At 39.9% G+C, this 20405-nt stretch overlaps 1 protein-coding gene across 1 annotated transcript in view; it reads right to left on the bottom strand.

Moving 5' to 3' along the window:
- The window catches only part of LOC306845402 (kinesin-like protein KIF1A), a 102789-nt gene that overhangs the window by 59021 nt on the left and 23363 nt on the right, over positions 1-20405 (bottom strand). Inside the window, exons 6-7 of the mRNA XM_079378179.1 lie at positions 4055-4356; positions 790-948 (exon numbers count right to left, since the gene is read on the bottom strand). Of these exons, the coding sequence (XP_079234305.1) occupies positions 790-895 (106 nt within the window). The 5' untranslated portion in view covers positions 896-948; positions 4055-4356. The remainder of the gene's footprint in view (positions 1-789; positions 949-4054; positions 4357-20405) is intronic.

The raw sequence follows: 20405 nt of genomic DNA, 5'->3' as shown, positions 1-20405 counted from the left end.
TAAGAGACTATTTTAGAGACCCAAACGTTTGAATATTAATATTAATAGTAATATTAATATTACTTTCATTATATTGTTGACCCCTGGCTCTGTGTATGCCAGTGTGGTTTTATTGTTCTCATTTGTTTACCCAACAACAAAATAAGGTATGACTTAATACTTTTAATTGGAGAACATGCAAGCACACACATATGCACAAACATATCTTCTACAACATCTAACCATTTAAGAAGTCTTCATTTTATGCTCCTTTACAACACAACATCCTTGACAAATAAAAGGATATCTCCTCATTAGTTCCTTTGAAATTGACCACTCGTCCTACCAGCTAAACAACTGGTTGCCATACAAGTGTCAAAAACAGCAAACCAAAATCAATCACTAGCAATCACAGCTGTAGTGCTTGTTGACATTGATGCTTGTCAGTCGTGATAAGTTCATTGCAACATCCCTCTATTTTTTCTCTGCTTTAATAACTCTCAATTTCTGCAGCCACATTAGATTAATGGCCGACTATGAAATTAATGTCGGATCAGATTTACCGGTGAATTTATTCACTGATCAGTTAACTATTGTCCCACATCATCTCAAAATGGCTGCCCTTATGAAATCCGTGCAGATGAGGTCAAACACTCAGACAGGGCCCATAAACACGCATGCGAAAACAACATTAAGACACAGAGTAAAAGTCATGCTCTATAAACCGGAGTGTTTTGAGTATTCTTAGTGATTTAACTGCTGGATGTTCCGGATGGCAGCATCAGGGCTCAGGTGCAGTTGGGTACTTACTGGTTGTGTTTCCTGACATCTGGATGATGCACTTGGACTCTTTACTCATCTCACGAGAGTTGAAGGGACGGACTCTCACCGCCACCTTCACAGAGGCCCCTGCCATGGTGCCTCTTGTGCTGAAAGCACTCCTTTAAAAGATCAGGTCACTGCTTACACCTGCAAAGAGAGAAATAAGACATTATGACACCGATTTCAACAAACAGAAAACTGGAAGATCTATATCTTTATCTATTACATTATATTTTACTATAAATTATACTGTGCTCGCAGCACGTGCTCTTCAATTGCACGCACAAATACGGTGGCGCACGCGGTGGCCTGTATCATTTCATATTAAAGCGCAAATGAGACTACAAAAATGCATGTCAGATGCATGTAACGTTCAGCAGCGGCAGCTCTTAAAGTAATAGCAGCCAAATAACCCAGCTGTTGGGATGCCTGTTAATCAAAAGAACAAAAGAAGAAAAAACAGAGGAAATCAATAACTTTTGTAGCTGTAAGGATTCATCTACAGTATAGTTAATTTAGAATTTAGTGTTTGATAACTTTATTCAATTTCTGTATATTTCCTACTAGCTGAAGTGCACAGGTATGACATTTATTATAATGGGTTCATGTGAAGATTGTTTCACTTTTAAGTTCACTTAAATTAGAAGTTATTTTTTTTAAGTCTAATAAATGTTAAAATTATACTTTCAATTATACTGTAATGTTGAATAGCTGTAGTCAATGGTTAAATATTAGGGAAAAAAGAACAATTACCTAGAGACAGCAGTAGTATTGGTATCAGTGATACTCACCAAATATTAAAAAATATATACTTTCTTTATGTTGTTTCTACATTCATTTCAAGATTTAATGTGAAATTCTTGCAATATAAAAGAATTTTGAAAAACTTTAACGTTAGGTGGGATTAATCGTGATAAATGTCAGAAAAAATGTTAATTAGTTTAATTAATTTTTTTTTTTATTGACTGACGACACTAAATATATTACAAATTATTGGTTTATTATTGTTATTGTTACTATTATTATTATATTTATAATGTATTACGGTTATAATATTATTAAATATAGACATTATAATAATTACATATGAAAAGCTGCTTACTGATTGACATTTTGATCAAAAATATGAATGTACACTAAATTTACAGTAAAATCTATATTCCTTCATCTATGTGCAGTTCTTCTGAAAAAAGAGAGGATATTGCTCCTTTAGTAGCTCCATTACTATATATGAGCAGAGAGATATTGATTTAGACGTTCTCGATAAGAAATTAAATTAGACCTACTTTCGGGAAGGCTGTAAATCTTAGCTGCATATCACCATAGCAACTATGAGTATAATTTCTCTTGTATCTATAAAGAAATGGCAAGAAGGGATGACAGGCATGACAAACAAAAACATGATTTTAGTGGTGACTTACGATGAGGTTAAATAATAAATCTAAAAATGTTCAATATTTCGATGTTCAGATCACACAGGAAGACTGTGTTTTATATGACCTCACCGTAAAAGGATCATGCATGGTCAGCTACAGATCGAGAGAGATACTAAGCCCAGCAGCAACAAAAGAATTGCAAGGCTGGCTAAATGTCAGTGCGCTTCCTAGAATTACAATAGCCGATAACAGAGCTGGCTGCCACTAACTCGGAGTCCAGCTCAGCCTCCTAGACGGACCAAAATGGAGGTACAATTAATGTGTCAGGGAAGATTTATGACCTATACAACTCAATCTTGTTTTCAACGAGTTCTGTTTCTGTTTATAAACGTGCTTGATTCACTAACTAAGAAGTTTATTTGAATAAACGTAAAAGAGCTCATATAGTGATCTCATGTGAGCTGCATTCTGCGTTTTTCAGTTAGACTAACATCACGCTGAGTCACATTCTGGTGTGACGGAGTGGGTTAAGACTCTCTCATTACTCTCGTCTACTTAGACTACTTGACATGAATCTCAAAGGAAGCATGTCAGTTTACAAGAAGTCAGAAAGCTGCAGTTTTTAGTGTTACTGGTTTGAAAACTATGAAATTTATTTTTATAACACCTGTATTGTGTCCGGCATCCTGATTAACCAATTTGTGACTAACCTAATTAAATATTTTCATGTAACCTAAAAAATGTATATCATGTGGTAATATAGTAATTCAATTGGTTTTATTCAAGATCGAAAATATTACTTAAGTCTTTCTTAATTGTTACACCAATTAAATTTTTTTTAAGAGTCAGATCAAGTAGAAAAAAGGATCAAGTAGCCTTAAAGGGGTAGTAAAACAAAACAGGAGATATTTTGAAGAATGTTGGTACTGTAGCCAAACAGTGGCTGGTAGCCATTGAATTCCATTGGATTTTTCCCAACTATGGAAGTCAATGGCTACCAGCAACTGTTAGGTTACCAACATTCTTCAAAATATATTCTTTTGTGTTCCACACACACAGGAAAGAAATTCGTACAGGTTAGAAACAACAATTTTTGGGTGAACTGTCCCTTTAAAGCACTGCTTTTCTTTATCTGACCCTTGAAAATGACTGTCATTGGTGTAACAATTAAGTAAGACTTATTAAATAATATTTTTTGACTTGAATATAACCAGTTAGTTTACACATTATCACATGAAATAGGTTTGAAACAATTTGAGGGTGAGTAAATGATGAATTGTAATTTTGGGGTGAACTACGCCTTTAAGATAATATTTTGTCTCCATAATCATACATCCATAATGGATTATTTTTTGTTGTTGTCCATCATGGTGCTCTTAAGTCTCAACAAATGCGCGTGGCAAATTAATATAGTGCTATTAGACCACAATGGGAATCATACCCAATTTCATATCTGTGTGTTGCCAGGAGTCACTATATTTTTCCCAACTCGCTACCATATTAATTAAAAAATTATTAATATGCATTAATATGCATTCTCTAGTGAATTCTGGAATCGTGATTCATTAGCTCTATCCCGAAGACATTACTATGTGGCTGCGAGCCTGGAACAATGAATGACAGTGCATTTATCGCACATGCACTTAGAAATATGTACACAAGGACAGAGGACCATTTATGACGAACAACATCTGTTCCAATACACAATAAAAAAACACTTCTCTGTCATAATAATAATGTCTGGATTTGTTGACAGGCTCTAAATGGCCGCACCCCACGGCAGTCCCACCCTGGTGACCCGACACCAAATAAATAGACAGAGCCTCATTAATACTGCATTGTCCTCTAGAACACGCTAACAATGAAAAAACTATTACCTTTACAACGGTGATCCTCTGATGCTCTCAGCTATTAACTCTACAGATCAGCTCCCACTACTGCCTCTTGTGCTGGCTTCTCAAATTTTCTTTTTTCAGCTCTTCCTCTGATATGTCGAGAACAGCCTGCTTTTCCCTCTTAACAGAGGATCCTTTATTTGTTCCAGCGAGGTGTGGCTAGATACACAGCGAGGCCTGCTTGTAAGGAGGAAGGCTTCTTGGAGGAGAGATCTTTGAGTGCCCTGTAATGTAGAAGCCAAAATGGCTCTGCTGGCTGGCTAGAGCAGTGATGCTGAGACTGACTGAACCAGTGACATCATCACCGAGGAAGGCAGTAGCATCAATGCAGTAGAGAGGAAGAGAGCGAGAGGGGGAGGAGAAGGGGGGGTGGGGATTAGATTCCCTGTGGAGTACGATACACACACACACACACACTCACACACACTCACGCACAAACAAGGCTCTACATAACATGAGATTCAGCGGCTAATGCTGAACTGCATGTGTGTGCTATGTCAAAAGAAACCAATTAAAATGTGCAGTAGTGTGATTTTTAAGACAAAATAATATTTAATATTTTGAAGAATTGCGATAAACATTGCGAAAATAAATAATGCCATTAATGTATCTTTATGAAATGCTGGGTTTTTAACAGCTATATTGATTATACAATCATTGAATTGAATCATTGAAAGCGCTATATAAATGTAATGAATTATTATTATTATTATTATTATTATGCTGAAGGTTGAAATTTTGTCTCAAATTGTACATGATAAAAAGACAGATGATTATGATGATGATGATGATGATTATATCGAATTCTAAGCTTTAACATTTCATCAATGGTTATGCTAAAGTTAATTTTTTAAGGTTAAAATTTTGTCTTAAATTCTTGAGGATAAAAATCTTAATTTTTATGCAAGTTTAGGGGTAACTGAAAAACTATTTTATTATTATTATTACTACATCGACCTCTCTAACCTTTGAAATCCCATGCATGCTTATGATAAAGTACAATTTGATAAATATTATTAAGACTCTTCATTTATACTATTATTTCTTAAGGTTAAAATATTTGTCTTAAATTCCTGATGATGAAAAAAATCTTAAAATTTAAAAATCTAGGGGTAATTGAAAGACAATTTATTATTATTATTATTATTATTACTACTACTACTACTACTATTATTATTACTTCTAACGATTAATGTTCCATCAATACTTGTGCAACAATGATTGAATGAATAAATAAATAAATGAATCAGTGAATAAATAAATAAATAAATAAAGAGACAGACAGACAGATAGATATTCAAGTAAAAATGTTTTACTCTAAATATAGTATTTCAAAAACTATGGTTCTCCAGGGTTTCTTATAGGTTCAAATATTTACATGTTTTTACTTTGTTTTTTCTAAACATGAATTGCAGAGAACTGTAAATAGTATTTGACATCATTTTGGCCTTTCCTTTGAGCTATCTGTCAAGAAAAATCGGCTTTCCAGTAGGATTACTCTCAATTCACAAACTATTAGAGCAAATTGCACTGTGCTCTCCCCACAAATCCAGTAAACCCATGTAACACATTCATAAAGGAAGCTTTTCCCACTGACATTAATCCACCTCTATTCTTCTGACTCAGCCTCTGTTTGCATTTTCTAAAATCAGGAAATGAATTAGACTAAAAGGAAATGACACCGTAAAGAAATATATCTCATTATGGAATCAGGATTAAGTATGCCATTAGCGTATCTTTATAAAATTTGCATTAATGAAAAGAAATGAGTTCATGTTAGAATTCTAATAACCTGATAACTTTTTTAAGAACTACAAATCAATAATTAAAGTAATATTAACTGAAATATTAGAGAATTAAAGACAGTGATTTCGAAGGAGTTAAGGATAATAACCAAGCAGGCATGTATAGCTTGGAATATCTTTTAAAGAGGTTTTATGCATGCGATTCAAAACTTTTTTCTTAGTGTCTCTAGATTCTATGTTTCACACTGCACACATCAGAAAGAAAACAGACCAGCACATCAGTCTCTCTGAATGCTGTAATGATGATACAGTGTTTGTGAGCAGTTCAAAGCAATTGTTTGGTCTGTCCATGCCACAATAGAGGAAAGGGAGACAGACCATCCATGGCACATCCAGAACATACCATGGCAGTATTCACTTGGGTTTCACCCAAATCAGATACAAAACAATACAGTTTCTAATGTCCAGCGAATGAGCTGGTCACTGACTTCATCTGGAACTTTATTTTGTATCGACTTTTTCTCTCCCTTTTCATTCTATCATCTTTTTTCTTGTCTTACACCTCCAAACACCTCTGAACACCTCTTTTTCTCATGTAGTTTTGTCAACATGCCCTTTCCTCAGATGTTTGACCGCTTACACCAATGCCTATATCAAACTGTGTCCATTCTTGACTCATAATTCTTGACTCATTAAAGGGGTCATCGGATGCACATTTTTCACAAGTTGATATGATTCTTTAGGGTTTTAATGAAAAGCCTATAACATACTTTGGTTACAATTTCTCAATGGTAGTGTAAAAAACACCCTTTTTACCCTGTCAAAATCAGCTCAGTTTTCAAATGTTAATGAGCTCTGCTGGCCCTGCCCCTCTCTTCTGTGGGGTGACGAGCAGACTGTATACAAAGTCCCTTTCAAGGAAAGACCGTTCACTCGGCTGAATGGGGGAATCCTGAAATCTCAAAAACGGCTCGCTGAACTCGCAATTAAATTACATATTTTGAATCAGCAACAAAATCTGAAATGAACTGCCCCTTGAATGTTGTTTTTCATGCTCAAATAATGTTTAAAAAGCTTATTTTTCAGTCTAGACCAGCCAATGCACATCCGTAGTTCCAATGCGCAGCTGCTGCCTGGTTCAGCCTCAGGGAACTGGAGCTTCTAACGGCCGCTGCAGTGACGCAATGACTTTACCAGTCTGCGATTGGCTCTTTCATTTAGAAGGCGGGACTATCCCGCTGTAGAGCCTTATTGAATCAAGACCAAACAATTATAGAATCTTGCATGCCAAAGAGGAAACTTAAACGATTCCCTTCCTTTGAGTCCGAAAGGGACCAAGCCTACTGACGCCTCCCTGTCTAAGAGGATAACCATCGTCTTATCTCCTGAGACCCGTAAAAACAGGAGATATTTGAGAAGAACATCTGGATGTCTTTAAAGAACAGAACCTTCAATGTTCGTGACCGGTTTACCATAAATAAAGTCGAACAGTACAAAGCCCGTTGCATCTGGAAAGGATCCAGCACAGGCCAGCTCTGATACCTCCTGACCATTAACGCATAAATTCAATGATTGTATGAATCAGGAGAGACTCACAGATACATGTCCAACGGGACACTCATGACCCCCGGACAACTCTTCTCTCTCTCATATTTGAACAATTCTTTTCTTCTTATTAACAGACAAAGAGACTCAAATCTGGCTTAAGGATTCTAAAAAGAACAAAGTATAATTGTTCCTGCTATTAAACCAATATACTCAAAAGCAATATGTACAATATATTTACAATATATATTCAGGTTGTATTTCATGAAATTAAGCTTGCTGTGTTATTGGAACCTATGGTATTGTTGTAATCTTTTGATGTCTATTTTTTCCCGATCACTATTGTTTAGTTTCACTATTTAGTGTGTTTATTTAGAATTTAGGATCGTTTAATCTATGGCTTAACCACCGTAATAGATAAAATGGATATATGTACTTTGGGTATGCAAAATACTTGGTGTTTGATTTCGAATGAAAGCTGATTTCATCAGCAATAATCTGGTGTGGATGGAAATTGTCTTTTATCATCATAAGGTATGATTACAACACGTATATAAATCTGCTTTTAATAGTTTCTTCATGCGATAAAATAACTGGGCAGATAATATATGCGCGGAAAACTGAGCCGTGCGGGGCGGGGTTCCGCCCTACAGAGACACCCGTGATTGGATCAAACAGCAAAAGGGGCGGACTGAAGTCAGCCCATTAAAAGACAGAGACCCAGCTTTGCTGTGCTCTCTTTTCTTGCTCGCGCGCTGACCTGGTGAAACTTCGGCTCCTGCTCTGATCGCGCTGCTAAGCGCTTCCAGCCATTAACATCTGGCCGAGCATTTGAACAACTATCAAGACTTAGTCAAACTTCTAAAGAAACTAGCATCTGAAGCCGTAAGAACTGAAACAAACTTCCTAAGAGCGTCATCACGTCAGAAAGAAGTCAACCAACCACCGAAGGGTAGCCCAGTGAAATCATGCAACAGCGATTTCAGCAGCCAATCCGCACACGGGATTCCCTCGAACAAGAAAGGAACGGAACTCAACTTAAAGCAAGTAAAATCAAACAATTCTTCCTAATGCTGCTGGAAACTGGTTGCATTCATCTTTAAGTGTAAAGATAGTAAAGTTCCTTGCTTGTGACTCCCTCAGGTTGAAGTTAGAGCATTCTTGAAAACAAGCATTAGAACCTTAAACTCTCTTCATCTCAAAACAATTAATTGCAATGTGTGTGTTTGTGTGTTACGTATTCTGTTTGTGTTATGTTAGCTTAGTAGTGTGTAGAGAAGTAAATAAACTTTGAATTTATTAAGAAATCTTTGTCTGGTGCTGTAATTTCCAAGTCTTAAACTATTTGCCAAAGATTGTGTTACCTATGCTCAAGAATTTTGATAAAGTACTATTTGGTTTGTTTTGTCGTTGGCCACGAATAAAATAAAACTGAATTGTTAAGAGATAACGTACTGATTTTAATGCTTGCTGGACAAGTCGTTAATGAGGTATCGTTAACAAGGTATAAGTTGGACATTTTGATTAATATCGATTAATCATGTAAATATCAATATCGAATCTTAAGAATAGATTCCCCAAAAGCTAAATTAAAATAAGGGCTAATCCTTTTACAGATATGGTGGAGAATGCGGGCATTAGTTTGATTTGAAAATTTATAACACATTCGTAAATAATAAATTTGTGTGTTTTTCTATTTTTAATTGGAAAGAAATAGTTAATACACAGAAAGTCAAAGTTGTTTTTGGTACTGTACACTTACTTGTGGCAATGTGTTTTGAATGAAAGTTGTTGTTGTTGTTTAAGAAGAAAGTAAACTGCAGTTACACTTACTTGTGGCAATGTGTTTTGAATGAAAGTTGTTGTTGTTGTTTAAGAAGAAAGTAAACTGCAGTTACACTTACTTGTGGCAATGTGTTTTGAATGAAAGTTGTTGTTGTTGTTTAAGAAGAAAGTAAACTGCAGTAAAAAGAAAAGTGTCTGTTGAGACATAATAAGTCGCTCTAAGCGCAAAAGAAGAGAATCAAGCGTGTTCCTTTGTTCTCTTTCTATAAGGCCTTCATAGCGTGATCCGTTTTGTGCGTGTTCCACTTCTGGATTCACCTATGTTTAATAAATCTCCCTGGCGAGAACGTTAACTTAGCTACTTAATGATTTTCTGCCATTTTGATTCACTAAAGAGTGAATTCAGCATGGTGCTCAGAAAGAGTGGCCAAAACGTTTCTGTAGGGAGTATCTATCATGTTCAAAGATAAATTGTGTGATAGAAAATCCACTGTGTTTTTTCTGTTAAATTAGACAGAGAACTAAGGCCCGCCGCGGCCAAAGTGTTAGATTGATCATTAATCTGTGGGTTAATTTAATTCGGTCTAAATGAGTTGAGATTGTTAGTGCTATAAGAAAGAAAAGAATCTAAATGGTGCTTTTCTGGTTGTTCAAATCTGAGACGCACCGTGAAACTGTGTGTGTCACCATGGTAATGGCCTGATCGGAAGTCTTCAGATACTCTCTCTGAAATTTTGTAGTGCGCAGGCTCAGCTCTGTGCCATTTTGAGCTTTGGTAAACAAAGAGCATAGCATGAGCTAAGATAACTGAAGCTAATAAGTAGCATTGACGCTTAGCCAAAGCTGGTAGCACTGAAGGCTAGCGATTAGCACCTAGCATTTTGTAGCCTGTGGGTTTGAATGCAGTGTGTTGTGCTGTGTGTTTTTGAACGGTTAACTCTTTCACCGCTGAACTTTAACTCACACTAAGATTGTTCACATCATTTCTCTCTCTTTTTTGCATTTATTCATGCTATACATCTCCTCCCATTTGAAAGGACTTTAACAAATGCAAACTTAAATAAACCATTGCTAGGCAAGGCAGCTAATGTTCATAAGAATAAGGCATTTATTTAAGATTGGTCTTTTCCCCTTTGTTTAGACACAATTAATGCTTTGATAGGAAGATAATTAATTTAATTATAATTGCGCTCATGATTTTTAAGGATATCAGCGGTGAATTGCTATGAAATATCTGAAACTGATAATTTAATTTCATAACTAATCCCAGATGTGAAATTAAACTAATTTCATTAAAATAATTTCAGCTCCAGATTCCATATAGACTGATTTAAGATAATTATGTGTGCTGTGATAATTTAACAGTAACATTAAGATCTTAATTATTAACTATCAATGTGTTTGATTGTCGGGCCCGGGAAAAATGTTAAATTTCCTTTATAATTGAGATGGTAAAGATTAATTTATTCTGAAGGTTCTAATGACACAAGGAATTAGTAACCTGTTAGGTTTAGGGATGTGGAATTTAATTTCATAATTAATTACGAATTTGAAAATTCTAATTCAATTTAATAACTAATTACAGTTCCTGTTTCATACTGGTTCCAGTCGTAATTGCGCTTGTAATTTTAAATGACAAACATCATTAAGATCTTAATACTTAACTGCCAATAATACTCTGCAACTAGGAAAACCATTATAATATTATAATAAAATTATATCCCTCTGAAAAGTTAATCTGAATCGATCCCATCAATTTTAATGATGACATCATGAAACATTTAATTAGGAATCACGATTTATAATTTGAAATTCTAAATTAAATTTGCAATTAAGTTGGTTCCATCTGCCTTATTTTAAATCCTTTAATTACTTAATTAACACGGACGTTCATTTAAGTTTACTTTTGCTTGGGTCTAATAGTAAATAGGGCTCCCCCTAGTGCTTGGTTGGTGAAGTGGCATTGTTCTCAGTGTGGGTTACAGCAAGTGGAGCCACCCGTTCCAACGTAAACCTGGTGCAGGCTGGGGGGGAAACTGAATATCTCTGTCCCAATGTTGCAAGTGAAGGTCCGCAGCAGGCCTAGCAATTGGGTATTGGACGAGGAGTCAACAGGCTGACTGGGCGAAGATGCGGATATAAATCGGCCAGCAGTCGATGACGTGCCTCACCCGTGTCAGCCCGATTGTGCCAAAAGCCACAGCTGTTTGAGAGGCTCACTGCAACTACGGTGGGGACTGAGTGTTCGGCAGGACCCTTACAGGAGGTCACCTGGTGCGCTCTTGCGGAGGGCCTTGCTGCTGTACTCCACTGGACCAATTTAATTCTTCACCCTGCCTAGGGCATAAGAACCCAAACTTCTAATTAGCCAAACTCCAAAAGAAAATTATGTTTTTCTCAATACTTAGGCCAGTGTATTTTACCCTACTAAAATTAGCAAAGCCAAACCCCTTTGGTGCATCGACTCATCAGTGCCACCGCACTGCCACCCTTATTACTAATCCTGACATTGGGAGTAAATCCTCACTCTTCTTCTTCTCTTTTCTCCCTGCCACTATCTTCTAATTTGACTACTACTACTGGTTGCTGGGACTTTGCCTGAGGGAAAGCATAAGCAGAGAACTTTAGCAATTGAACAGGTATTTGTGAAACTTGAGAACAACGTTTCAAAATTGTTTTCCATTTACCTTCCTCTTTGTGAAATCCTACCCCGCCAGGCTAAAGCAGGTCAGCGAAAAGGTAGGCGTCGGCGAGATTTCCAGCACGCACGAGGAACACTCTAACGGGCGTTGTGGTGTCAATCTTGCCATTACGGGACCAGTACTGTCATTGTTATTATTTTCCTTCACCCCGGAGAAAAGTAATAGCAATCACAGACTTACAAAAAAAAAAAATCCTTTTACAATCTTCTGACTAGAAGCAACCTTCTAACATCAGACTTATCAAAAAAAAAAAAAAAGGGAAATCTAATATCAGAAAGAGATATTTTGTTCTTGTCCCTCTACCTCACTTTGGCTTAGCCTAACCTTCGCCCTTGGAAAAAAAAAGAAGTACTTTCCTGTACAGGAAAAGGTGAAGCAAACAATTATTACCCTGTTCCTTGCTCTGTTGGTGTTCTTCTTCCCCTCATCTGATCTCTAGCTGTGCTACCTGTGTGTGTGCTCAATTTCTCCCCACAGAGGCAACAAATTAGAAGCACGCCCTCCAGAGGATCACAGTCACAGAGTACCACACTCACCTGTTTTAATACACACTCAACACTAGTACACACTCTACAGTGCATATCTACACCCCTTGTTGTTTGATTTGTTTTGTTTTTCTCTTCAAGGTCTGTGTCAGTTGTGCCTTGAGACCTCCCTCACGACGTCAGAACATGTCTCGCACGACAGAACATGTCGGTCACTGGGAGGATCTGGAAACATGGCTAAGTGTTGCGACAGACAGCCTTCTCCCTAAAGCCGCTGAAGCACTGAAACACCAGACAGAGGACCAGCTGGATGAAAACATAAGTCTCATGGCACAAGACCCAAGTCAAAGCTACAATCACAAAGAATTAGCCAAGATCACCGGCTCCTTAAGCCACACACTCATCGCGACCCTCAAGTTGAGCGACAAGCACGCTGCACAGCTCCAGCAGAAGCTGACACGTGCACAACGACGCATCGAGCAGCTGGAACTGGAAACTCAGTAACGACGGGAAAGACCCGATGAGGTGGGACAAGGTGCTGAGGAGGAGATCAAAAGGCTAAAAGAGACCCTAGCAGCTACTAGACAAGAAATGCAACAAGTCAAGGCAGACTGTGCTGATCGGTCCGAAAAGCTACAGTATGTGGAACAGCTGCTGGAGAAAGCAAAGGCCGACTTCAGGGATAAGAACGGCAGAATCAAAGCCCTTGAAGCTCACCTGGATGAGTCAAGAAACGACGTTAGCCATCTAACACGACAGCTAGACTATGTCAAAGAAGAAGCTGATAGTTTCCAAGAGGAACTCAAGCACACTTATGAACTGCGTCGTGAGCCATCGAGGACACGACACGCACCGACCTCACCCCTGCCAACCAGGACTGGGTCACCAGTTCCGGGACTGACACGTGAGCAAAAGGTGGAGGGGGTGGTATTGAAACATTCACCACCTCCCTCTGGAGAACTTTACCTCACTCTGCCTCAGCCAAAAGAATCTGCTGCAACCCGCCACAAATCATCGCACAGACTCTTCTTCATGGCCCTTCTTGATACCGGAGCCGACATCACTCTAATGTCAAGAAGTCCAAGAAAGAACAAAGAGGACTAACAGAACCCTCAGACTCAGAGGTGTGAGCTGAATCTCCAAGCATATTCCCACACGGGCCTCCTACTGAAACATGTGGCCCCAATCCACATAACGGTGGGATCAATGGATCTCGTCCATTCAGTATACATCTCACCACTCAAGACGTATCCACTTCTCATTGGGAAAGATCTGCTTAATCGCTTCGAATCTCTAATAGACTTCAAGCACCTAAAGATGTGGACACAAGTCCGCGAGCCTCTGCCCTGCCAGTCATTAGACTCCAACAAGTCGCAGTGTCAAATCACAGACACAGCCCCTAATGCACTGACTGATGATGCAGTAGCAAAGCCTGTACCTGGATCAAGCACAAGCAGCAAAGACCAGGACCCTCTCCTCTGCTCACTGCAGGAGCCTGAATCAAACACAGGCCCCCTTCGAATCACGACTGCAATAGATGTCCAAGGCACATCAGTGTCCGATGCAACACTAGCCCTGTGGGCAGAGAATTCAGCCATCAGCCTGAATCTACACATGTCGCTAAGCACAGCCGCTTCCCTATACCAGCACAGCTAATGCCAGACGAATACGACGACACCGTAACGTTCACAAAACCCCATGAAATCATTGCCATCACTTCCATTCTGCCGGTGTCCAGAGAAAGCGTCTGACGTTCAGAACTAACCGATGACACTCACCTAGCGGTCTACGCTGTCTCAACACAGCCTGCGACAGACAGGCACAGGTAAACACCGGGGCCTAAAGCCCCTCAAATAACTTAACTGCAGAAGAACCCTACGCCGGGTTCAACGCGCAAATTCAGCAGATCCTGAGTGAGGCGGATGCCCTCCACAACGAAGTGGATCGCCAAGGACTCAAAGAGGTTCTGCACAAATACAAGGACTCCTTCGCAAAGTATTCCCTGGATTGTAGACTGACCAACATCTACACGGTGCGCATCCCGACAAACCCAAATGCGCCACCCACATTTGTGCGACAGTACAAGATTCCAATAGCGTCATATGAACCAGTGCAAGAAATTGTTGACTCCATGCTGGAAAAGGGGGTCATCCGGCCCTGTAACAGCACATACTCTGCCCCGATATGGCCAGTCCTAAAACCCAACGGCAAATGGCGGCCCACCATCGACTATCGCAAGTTGAATCATCAAGTACCATTGTCATGATGGCCTATAACCCAATTGGACCAAGAAATTCCCAAAATCAAAGGCTCGACGATCCTGTCCACACTGGACGTTGCCTCCGGGTTCCGGACGATCCCTGTCCACCCCGATGACCAACACAAGCTAGCATTCACCTTTGCCAATCGACAGTACACCTTCACACGGTGTTCCTTTGGCTATGCCAACTCACCAGCTGAATTCAACATCTTTCTGAACAAAGCATGCCTTGACGCCAGAGCCAGAGGCAACCTTGTCTACGTAGATGATATTTTGATAAAAAGCTCAAGTGTGGAAGACCACCTCAAGGAAATAGATCACGTCCTAAACCAGCTGACAACGGCAGGAGCCAAAATCGCCCTTCACAAAGGACAGTGGTGCAAAACCAAGGTGAACTATGTCGGACTGCTTGTCGGAAGAAACGGCATCGAGCCACAGTGTAACCGCACCCAAGCAATCCAAAGCATAAAAGTGCCGACTAACATCTCTGAGCTCCGAAGCTTTCTGGGAGTGTGCAATTACTCGCGACAGTTCATCGAAAATTACGCAGACATCGCCCGACCACTAACCTCCCTCCTGAAAAAGGATGAACCCTTCGTTTGGACGCAAGCCCAGGACACAGCGATGAGCCTGCTCAAACAGCACCTGTGCTCTGCTCCATGCCTGGCTTACCCAGACCAAGGAAAAGAATTATATTTGGACGCTAGATTTTCCAATCATTGCCTCAGCACAGGCCTATACCAGCTCCATGACAAAGACAAGCGAGTGGTCGCTTATGAAGTGAAGTGACATACTGCCAAGTATGGTGACCCATACTCGGAATTCCATGGTCGGACCTCCAAATAGACTGGGTAGTACCCCTGCCACGGTCAACACGGGGTAACAAATACTTCCTCACCCTGGTCTGCGAATTCACGAAGTGGATAGAATGCCTCCCAGCTCCCAATGATACAGCAGAAACAACAGCCTGCCTGTTAATGAACCACATCTTCTCAAGATTTGGACTGCCTTTAAGGGGTCAACTCTGACTGCGGAACCCACTTCACCGCCACAATCATGCAGGAAGTGTGGAAACTCCTGGGTATACAGACCAAGCTCCACATAAGCTTCCACCCAATTTCCTTGGGTCAAGTTGAACGTGGCAACCGGACAGTGGTCAGCATGTTAAAGAAGTATGTGTCCGCTAATCAAAAAGGATTGGGATATTAAACTTCCGCTGGTATTGATGGCCGCTCGAGCCACCCCTCACCAGTCCACCGGAGTACCCCCGTTCAAATTGATGACAGGGACAAGCATGACGCTACCGCTACATCTGCTGTACCAACCTGGTGACTTGAACCTCGTCACCGCCTATACCACTCACCAGTACCTGGAAGAGTTGCATCAGCACCTGAGAACGACTTTCGCCTTTGCGCAACATCAACTGCAACGAAGTGCGGAAGGTCGTAAAGCCTACTACGACCAAAAGGCCTCTCACCATGAGCTCAATGTCGAAGACAAAGTGTGGTACTACAGCTTTGCCCAACCAAAGCAGAACACTCCCCATCGCCTGTCAAAGAAGTTCTTACCTTACTGGCAGGACCCCACGATATAGTAGACAAGCTCTCACCTGTCGCCTACCGAATCAAAATCAGACAAGGGCGCAGCGAGCCAGTCCTTTGATGGGTCCATCGAAACCAGATAAAGAGGCACCAGATCTCCAGCCGACCGGGGAAAGGGGGAAGATCAAACCCACTGACACAGACCGACAATCATACGCTCTACACCACACTAACATAACCTCTGTTGTTTAGGAAACATATAGCGACCTTGCTTAAACACAACACTTACACGCTCTCCTCAGCTGCACTGCTAGGGCCAACCTCTAGTAGAGAGGAGTTACTCCACACATGTGACACTCGTTTGCTGCCTCACCTCATTCGGTGTCCTTGTGCCTCTTTGTGTATCTTTTGTTTTTGGTTGTGACTCTTTTGTGTTTTTCCTTTTTCCTCTCTCACTATAATTTATTTTCCCCTCTAGTCCCCTCATCAGAGAACTGCCTTTACCAATTCTTTAAATCCAGGTCCTGAAATTAAGATTGACTCCCTTCAATAGAGTCGTTGTAACTCGTTGTGAGAACCGTTGTCAACCGATCCAGGCAACCGGGCCTTTCCCCTCAGTTTGCCCATTATCGACGCTAATAACATTTACCGGCTCAAAGATGTTGTGAATGTGGGATTTTGGCAAGGAAACACCTATGTCAAAATCCACACTCCTGAAGTCGTTGCGTATCACGATAACAACGAACAGTTGTATCTGGCCCCAAACCTAAAGATGTGTACGCTCACGAAGGACATTCACTTCCTTTGCCCGAGTAAACCCTTTGTCCGCGATAATACTGAGGCCTAGAATCCATTAGGCCCGACACTAGCTGCCCCGCCGAAGTGACACTACGTTCTCAAGATGAGGTGACGCAAGCCGAAATTAGTGGAAACCGATAGCTGGTCAACACCCCAGCGCGAATGGCTACCCTCACATACAATCAACATGACACAGCCACACGCATTATCCTCCCTAATCAAACTCTATGGATCACAGTCCCTAAGGGCTCGATCCTCCATATCGACGATTTAGCATTGTATCATCTTACCGATGACGAGTATCAGGCTGAAATCAAAATCTCACCCATCTTCAAACAGCACTCCTTCGCCCTTGATCCAGAATTGGAAGGAAGGATCAAGGAGGAAGGAACGCAACTCATTGATTTAACTCCTGTTGATACAGCTTTAGAAGCTGTCGCTCGCCTTCCGCCTTCTGGCGCGCCAATTGTTTGGTCTTGGTCTGCCGCTGACACAGCGCTTTGCATCTCTACTATTGTAGGATATGTTGTGACATTGACACTGGCCTTCCTCCTACACAAGCGAGTGAACACCGTTCAAGAGTCTTTCAACAAATACACGTCAGGCATCCTGCGCATTTTCCGACGTGATAAAACCGACCAAGAACCTGAACCGGAGAACTCAACCAACCTGATTGAGATCACGCCTATACCGCCTCGTCGAACCCCTGACAACTAAACCAATCAAAATGACCCTATTACCAATAATCCTACGTCTTCTCAAGTTTCTAACCTGTTACTTCCCAAATTACTCTGCACCAGGATTCAGTCAGTGATGGAGATGTTGTTTGTGTCTTGTGTGTGCCTGTTCTCTCTGCCTCTTGTTCCAGTGCCCGCCGACGTTCGCAATGGGAACCTCAACGAGCAAAGGGGGATGTGTAGAACCTTATTGAACCAAGACCAAACAATTATAGAATCTTGCATACCAAAGAGAAAGGGACCAAGCCTACTGACGCCTCCCTGTCTAAGACGATAACCATCGTCTTATCTCCTGAGACCCATAAAAACAGGAGATATTTGAGAAGAACATCTGGATGTCTTTAAAAGAACAGAACCTTCAATGTTCGTGACCGGTTTACCATAAATAAAGTCGAACAGTACAAAGCCCGTTGCATCTGGAAAAGATCCAGAACAGACAGACCAGCTCTGATACCTCCTGACCATTGAGGCATAAATTCAATGATTGTATCAATCAGGAGAGACGTTTTTATGATGAGACTGGACGTTGAAGTCTCACAGACTGGATAATAGAGTGAATATAGACGTTGATATTATTTAATGTTTCTATTATTCTTCTTAAGATCGCGTTGGAGTGGTTAAGGCTCACTTTACATCATTTGCCATAGCCCTTTGCACAGCCGGTGTGAAAAACATGCTTTTTTCAGCCTTAGAAAGCTGAAAGAGCAGATTAATTTCCTGCAGACATTAATAGATGCCATAAGTTAGCCCTTATCTATGTCTGCATGAAATACCTCTGCTTTTGATTAACGCCATGTTGATACAGTATCATTCCAACGTGATCTTAATTTGAATCACATAAAATAATAGCCTATAAAATGTCTACATTCACTACTGAACTCTGATGAAAGTTAAACTGAAACTTGGTAACAACTCAAATAAGATATGGCTTAATAATTGATCTCTGTAGATTTAATATATACAGCGATTTGCATTAAATTGTAAGCCCTCACACTGCAAATAAAAGAAAATCATATATGGAAATATTATCTGTGTCAGTTCTTTGATCCCTGGCCACTTGTTTGTAAGGATTAAGTTTCATTCATTCATTTATTTGATCGCTTGCATCATTGTTCGGCATCTCTAATAGTAAGGAATCTTCAACTTCGTTCATTATTTATTTGCATAGCATCCACAATCGATTCAAAGCAGTTTACAGTAATTGTTCTGTTACCTGGCTTAATTCTTTACAGTGAGCAGATTTACTGGGCAATATTGTGATAGATATATATACAGTTGTGGTCAGAATTATTGGAACCCTTGGTAAATATGATCAAAGAAGACTGTGAAAATTAACCTGCTTTGTTAATCCTTTTGATCTTTTATTTAAAAAATTCACAAAAAGCTAACCTTTCATTGGATAATAAGAATTTAAAATGGGGGGAAATATCATTATGAAATAAATGTTTTTCTCAAACACACGTTGGACACAATTATTGGCACCCCTAGAAATTCTTAAGAGTAAAATATCTCTGAAGTATACTCCCATTCATATTCACAAGTTTGAGCACTCTAGGGTGATTATGAACATGAAATTATCCAGCCATGGCTTCCTGTTTCACAGAAATATAAATAGGAGGGAAAACAAAGCCCAAATTCCCTTAATCATTCATCACAATGAGAAAAAACAAAGAATATATTTCTGATGTGCAGCAAAAGATAATTGAGCTTCACAAATTAGTGAAGTGGCTTTAAGAAAAGAGCTAGAGCAGTGAAAATCCCCATTTCCACCATCAGGGCAATAATTAAGAATTTCCAATCAACAGAAAATGTAATGAAACTGCCTGGAAGAGGACGTGTGTCTATATCGTCCTAATGCACGGTGAGAAGGAGAGTTTGAGTGGCTAAAGACTCTTCAAGGATCACAGCTGGAGAATTGCAGAAAATAGTTGAGTCTCGGGGTCAGAAAACCTTAAAAAAAAATTGTCAAACAGCCCCTACATCACCACATGTTGTTTGGGAGGACTTCAAGAAAAATTCTCCTAGCTCATCCAAAAACAAACTCCAGCATATTCAGTTATCAGACAGGACTGGCACTTCAAATGGGACTGGCTTCTATGGTCAGATGAAACTAAAAAATGAGCTTTTTAGCAGCAAACACTCAAGATGGGTTTGGTGAACACAGGGATAAAAAGTACCCCATGTGTACAATGAAATATACTGCTGTATTTGTGATGTTGTGGGCCTATATTTCTGCTGGAGGTCCTGGACATCTTGTTCAGACACATGGCATCATGGATTCTATCAAATACCAACAGATAAAAAATCAATAAGTGACTGATTCTATTAGAAATCTTATAATGGGCCATGTTTGGATCTTCCAACCGTACAATAATCCAAACACAAACCTCAAAAACAACACAAAAATGGGTCACTGAGCACAAAACCAAGCTTCTGCTGGCCATTCCAGTCCTCTGACCTGAACCCTGTAGAAAATGAGTGAGGTGAACTGAAGAGAAGAAGCACCGTCATGGAGCTGTGAATCTAAAGGATCTGGAGTGATTCTGGATGAAGGAATGGTCTCTGATCTTTTGTCAGGTGTTCTCTAACCTCATCAGGCATTATAGGAGAAGATTTAGAGCTGTTAAACTGACAAATGGAGATTTCAAAAAGTATTGAATAAAAAGGTGCCGTTAATTGTGACCAATGTGTATCAGAGAAAAACATTTATTTCATAATGATATTTCCCCCCATTT

This window comes from Barbus barbus (genome assembly GCF_936440315.1).
Source record: "Barbus barbus genome assembly, chromosome: 25".
Classification (NCBI taxonomy): Eukaryota; Metazoa; Chordata; class Actinopteri; order Cypriniformes; family Cyprinidae; genus Barbus; species Barbus barbus.
This window is presented reverse-complemented; position numbering and strand designations above follow the sequence as displayed.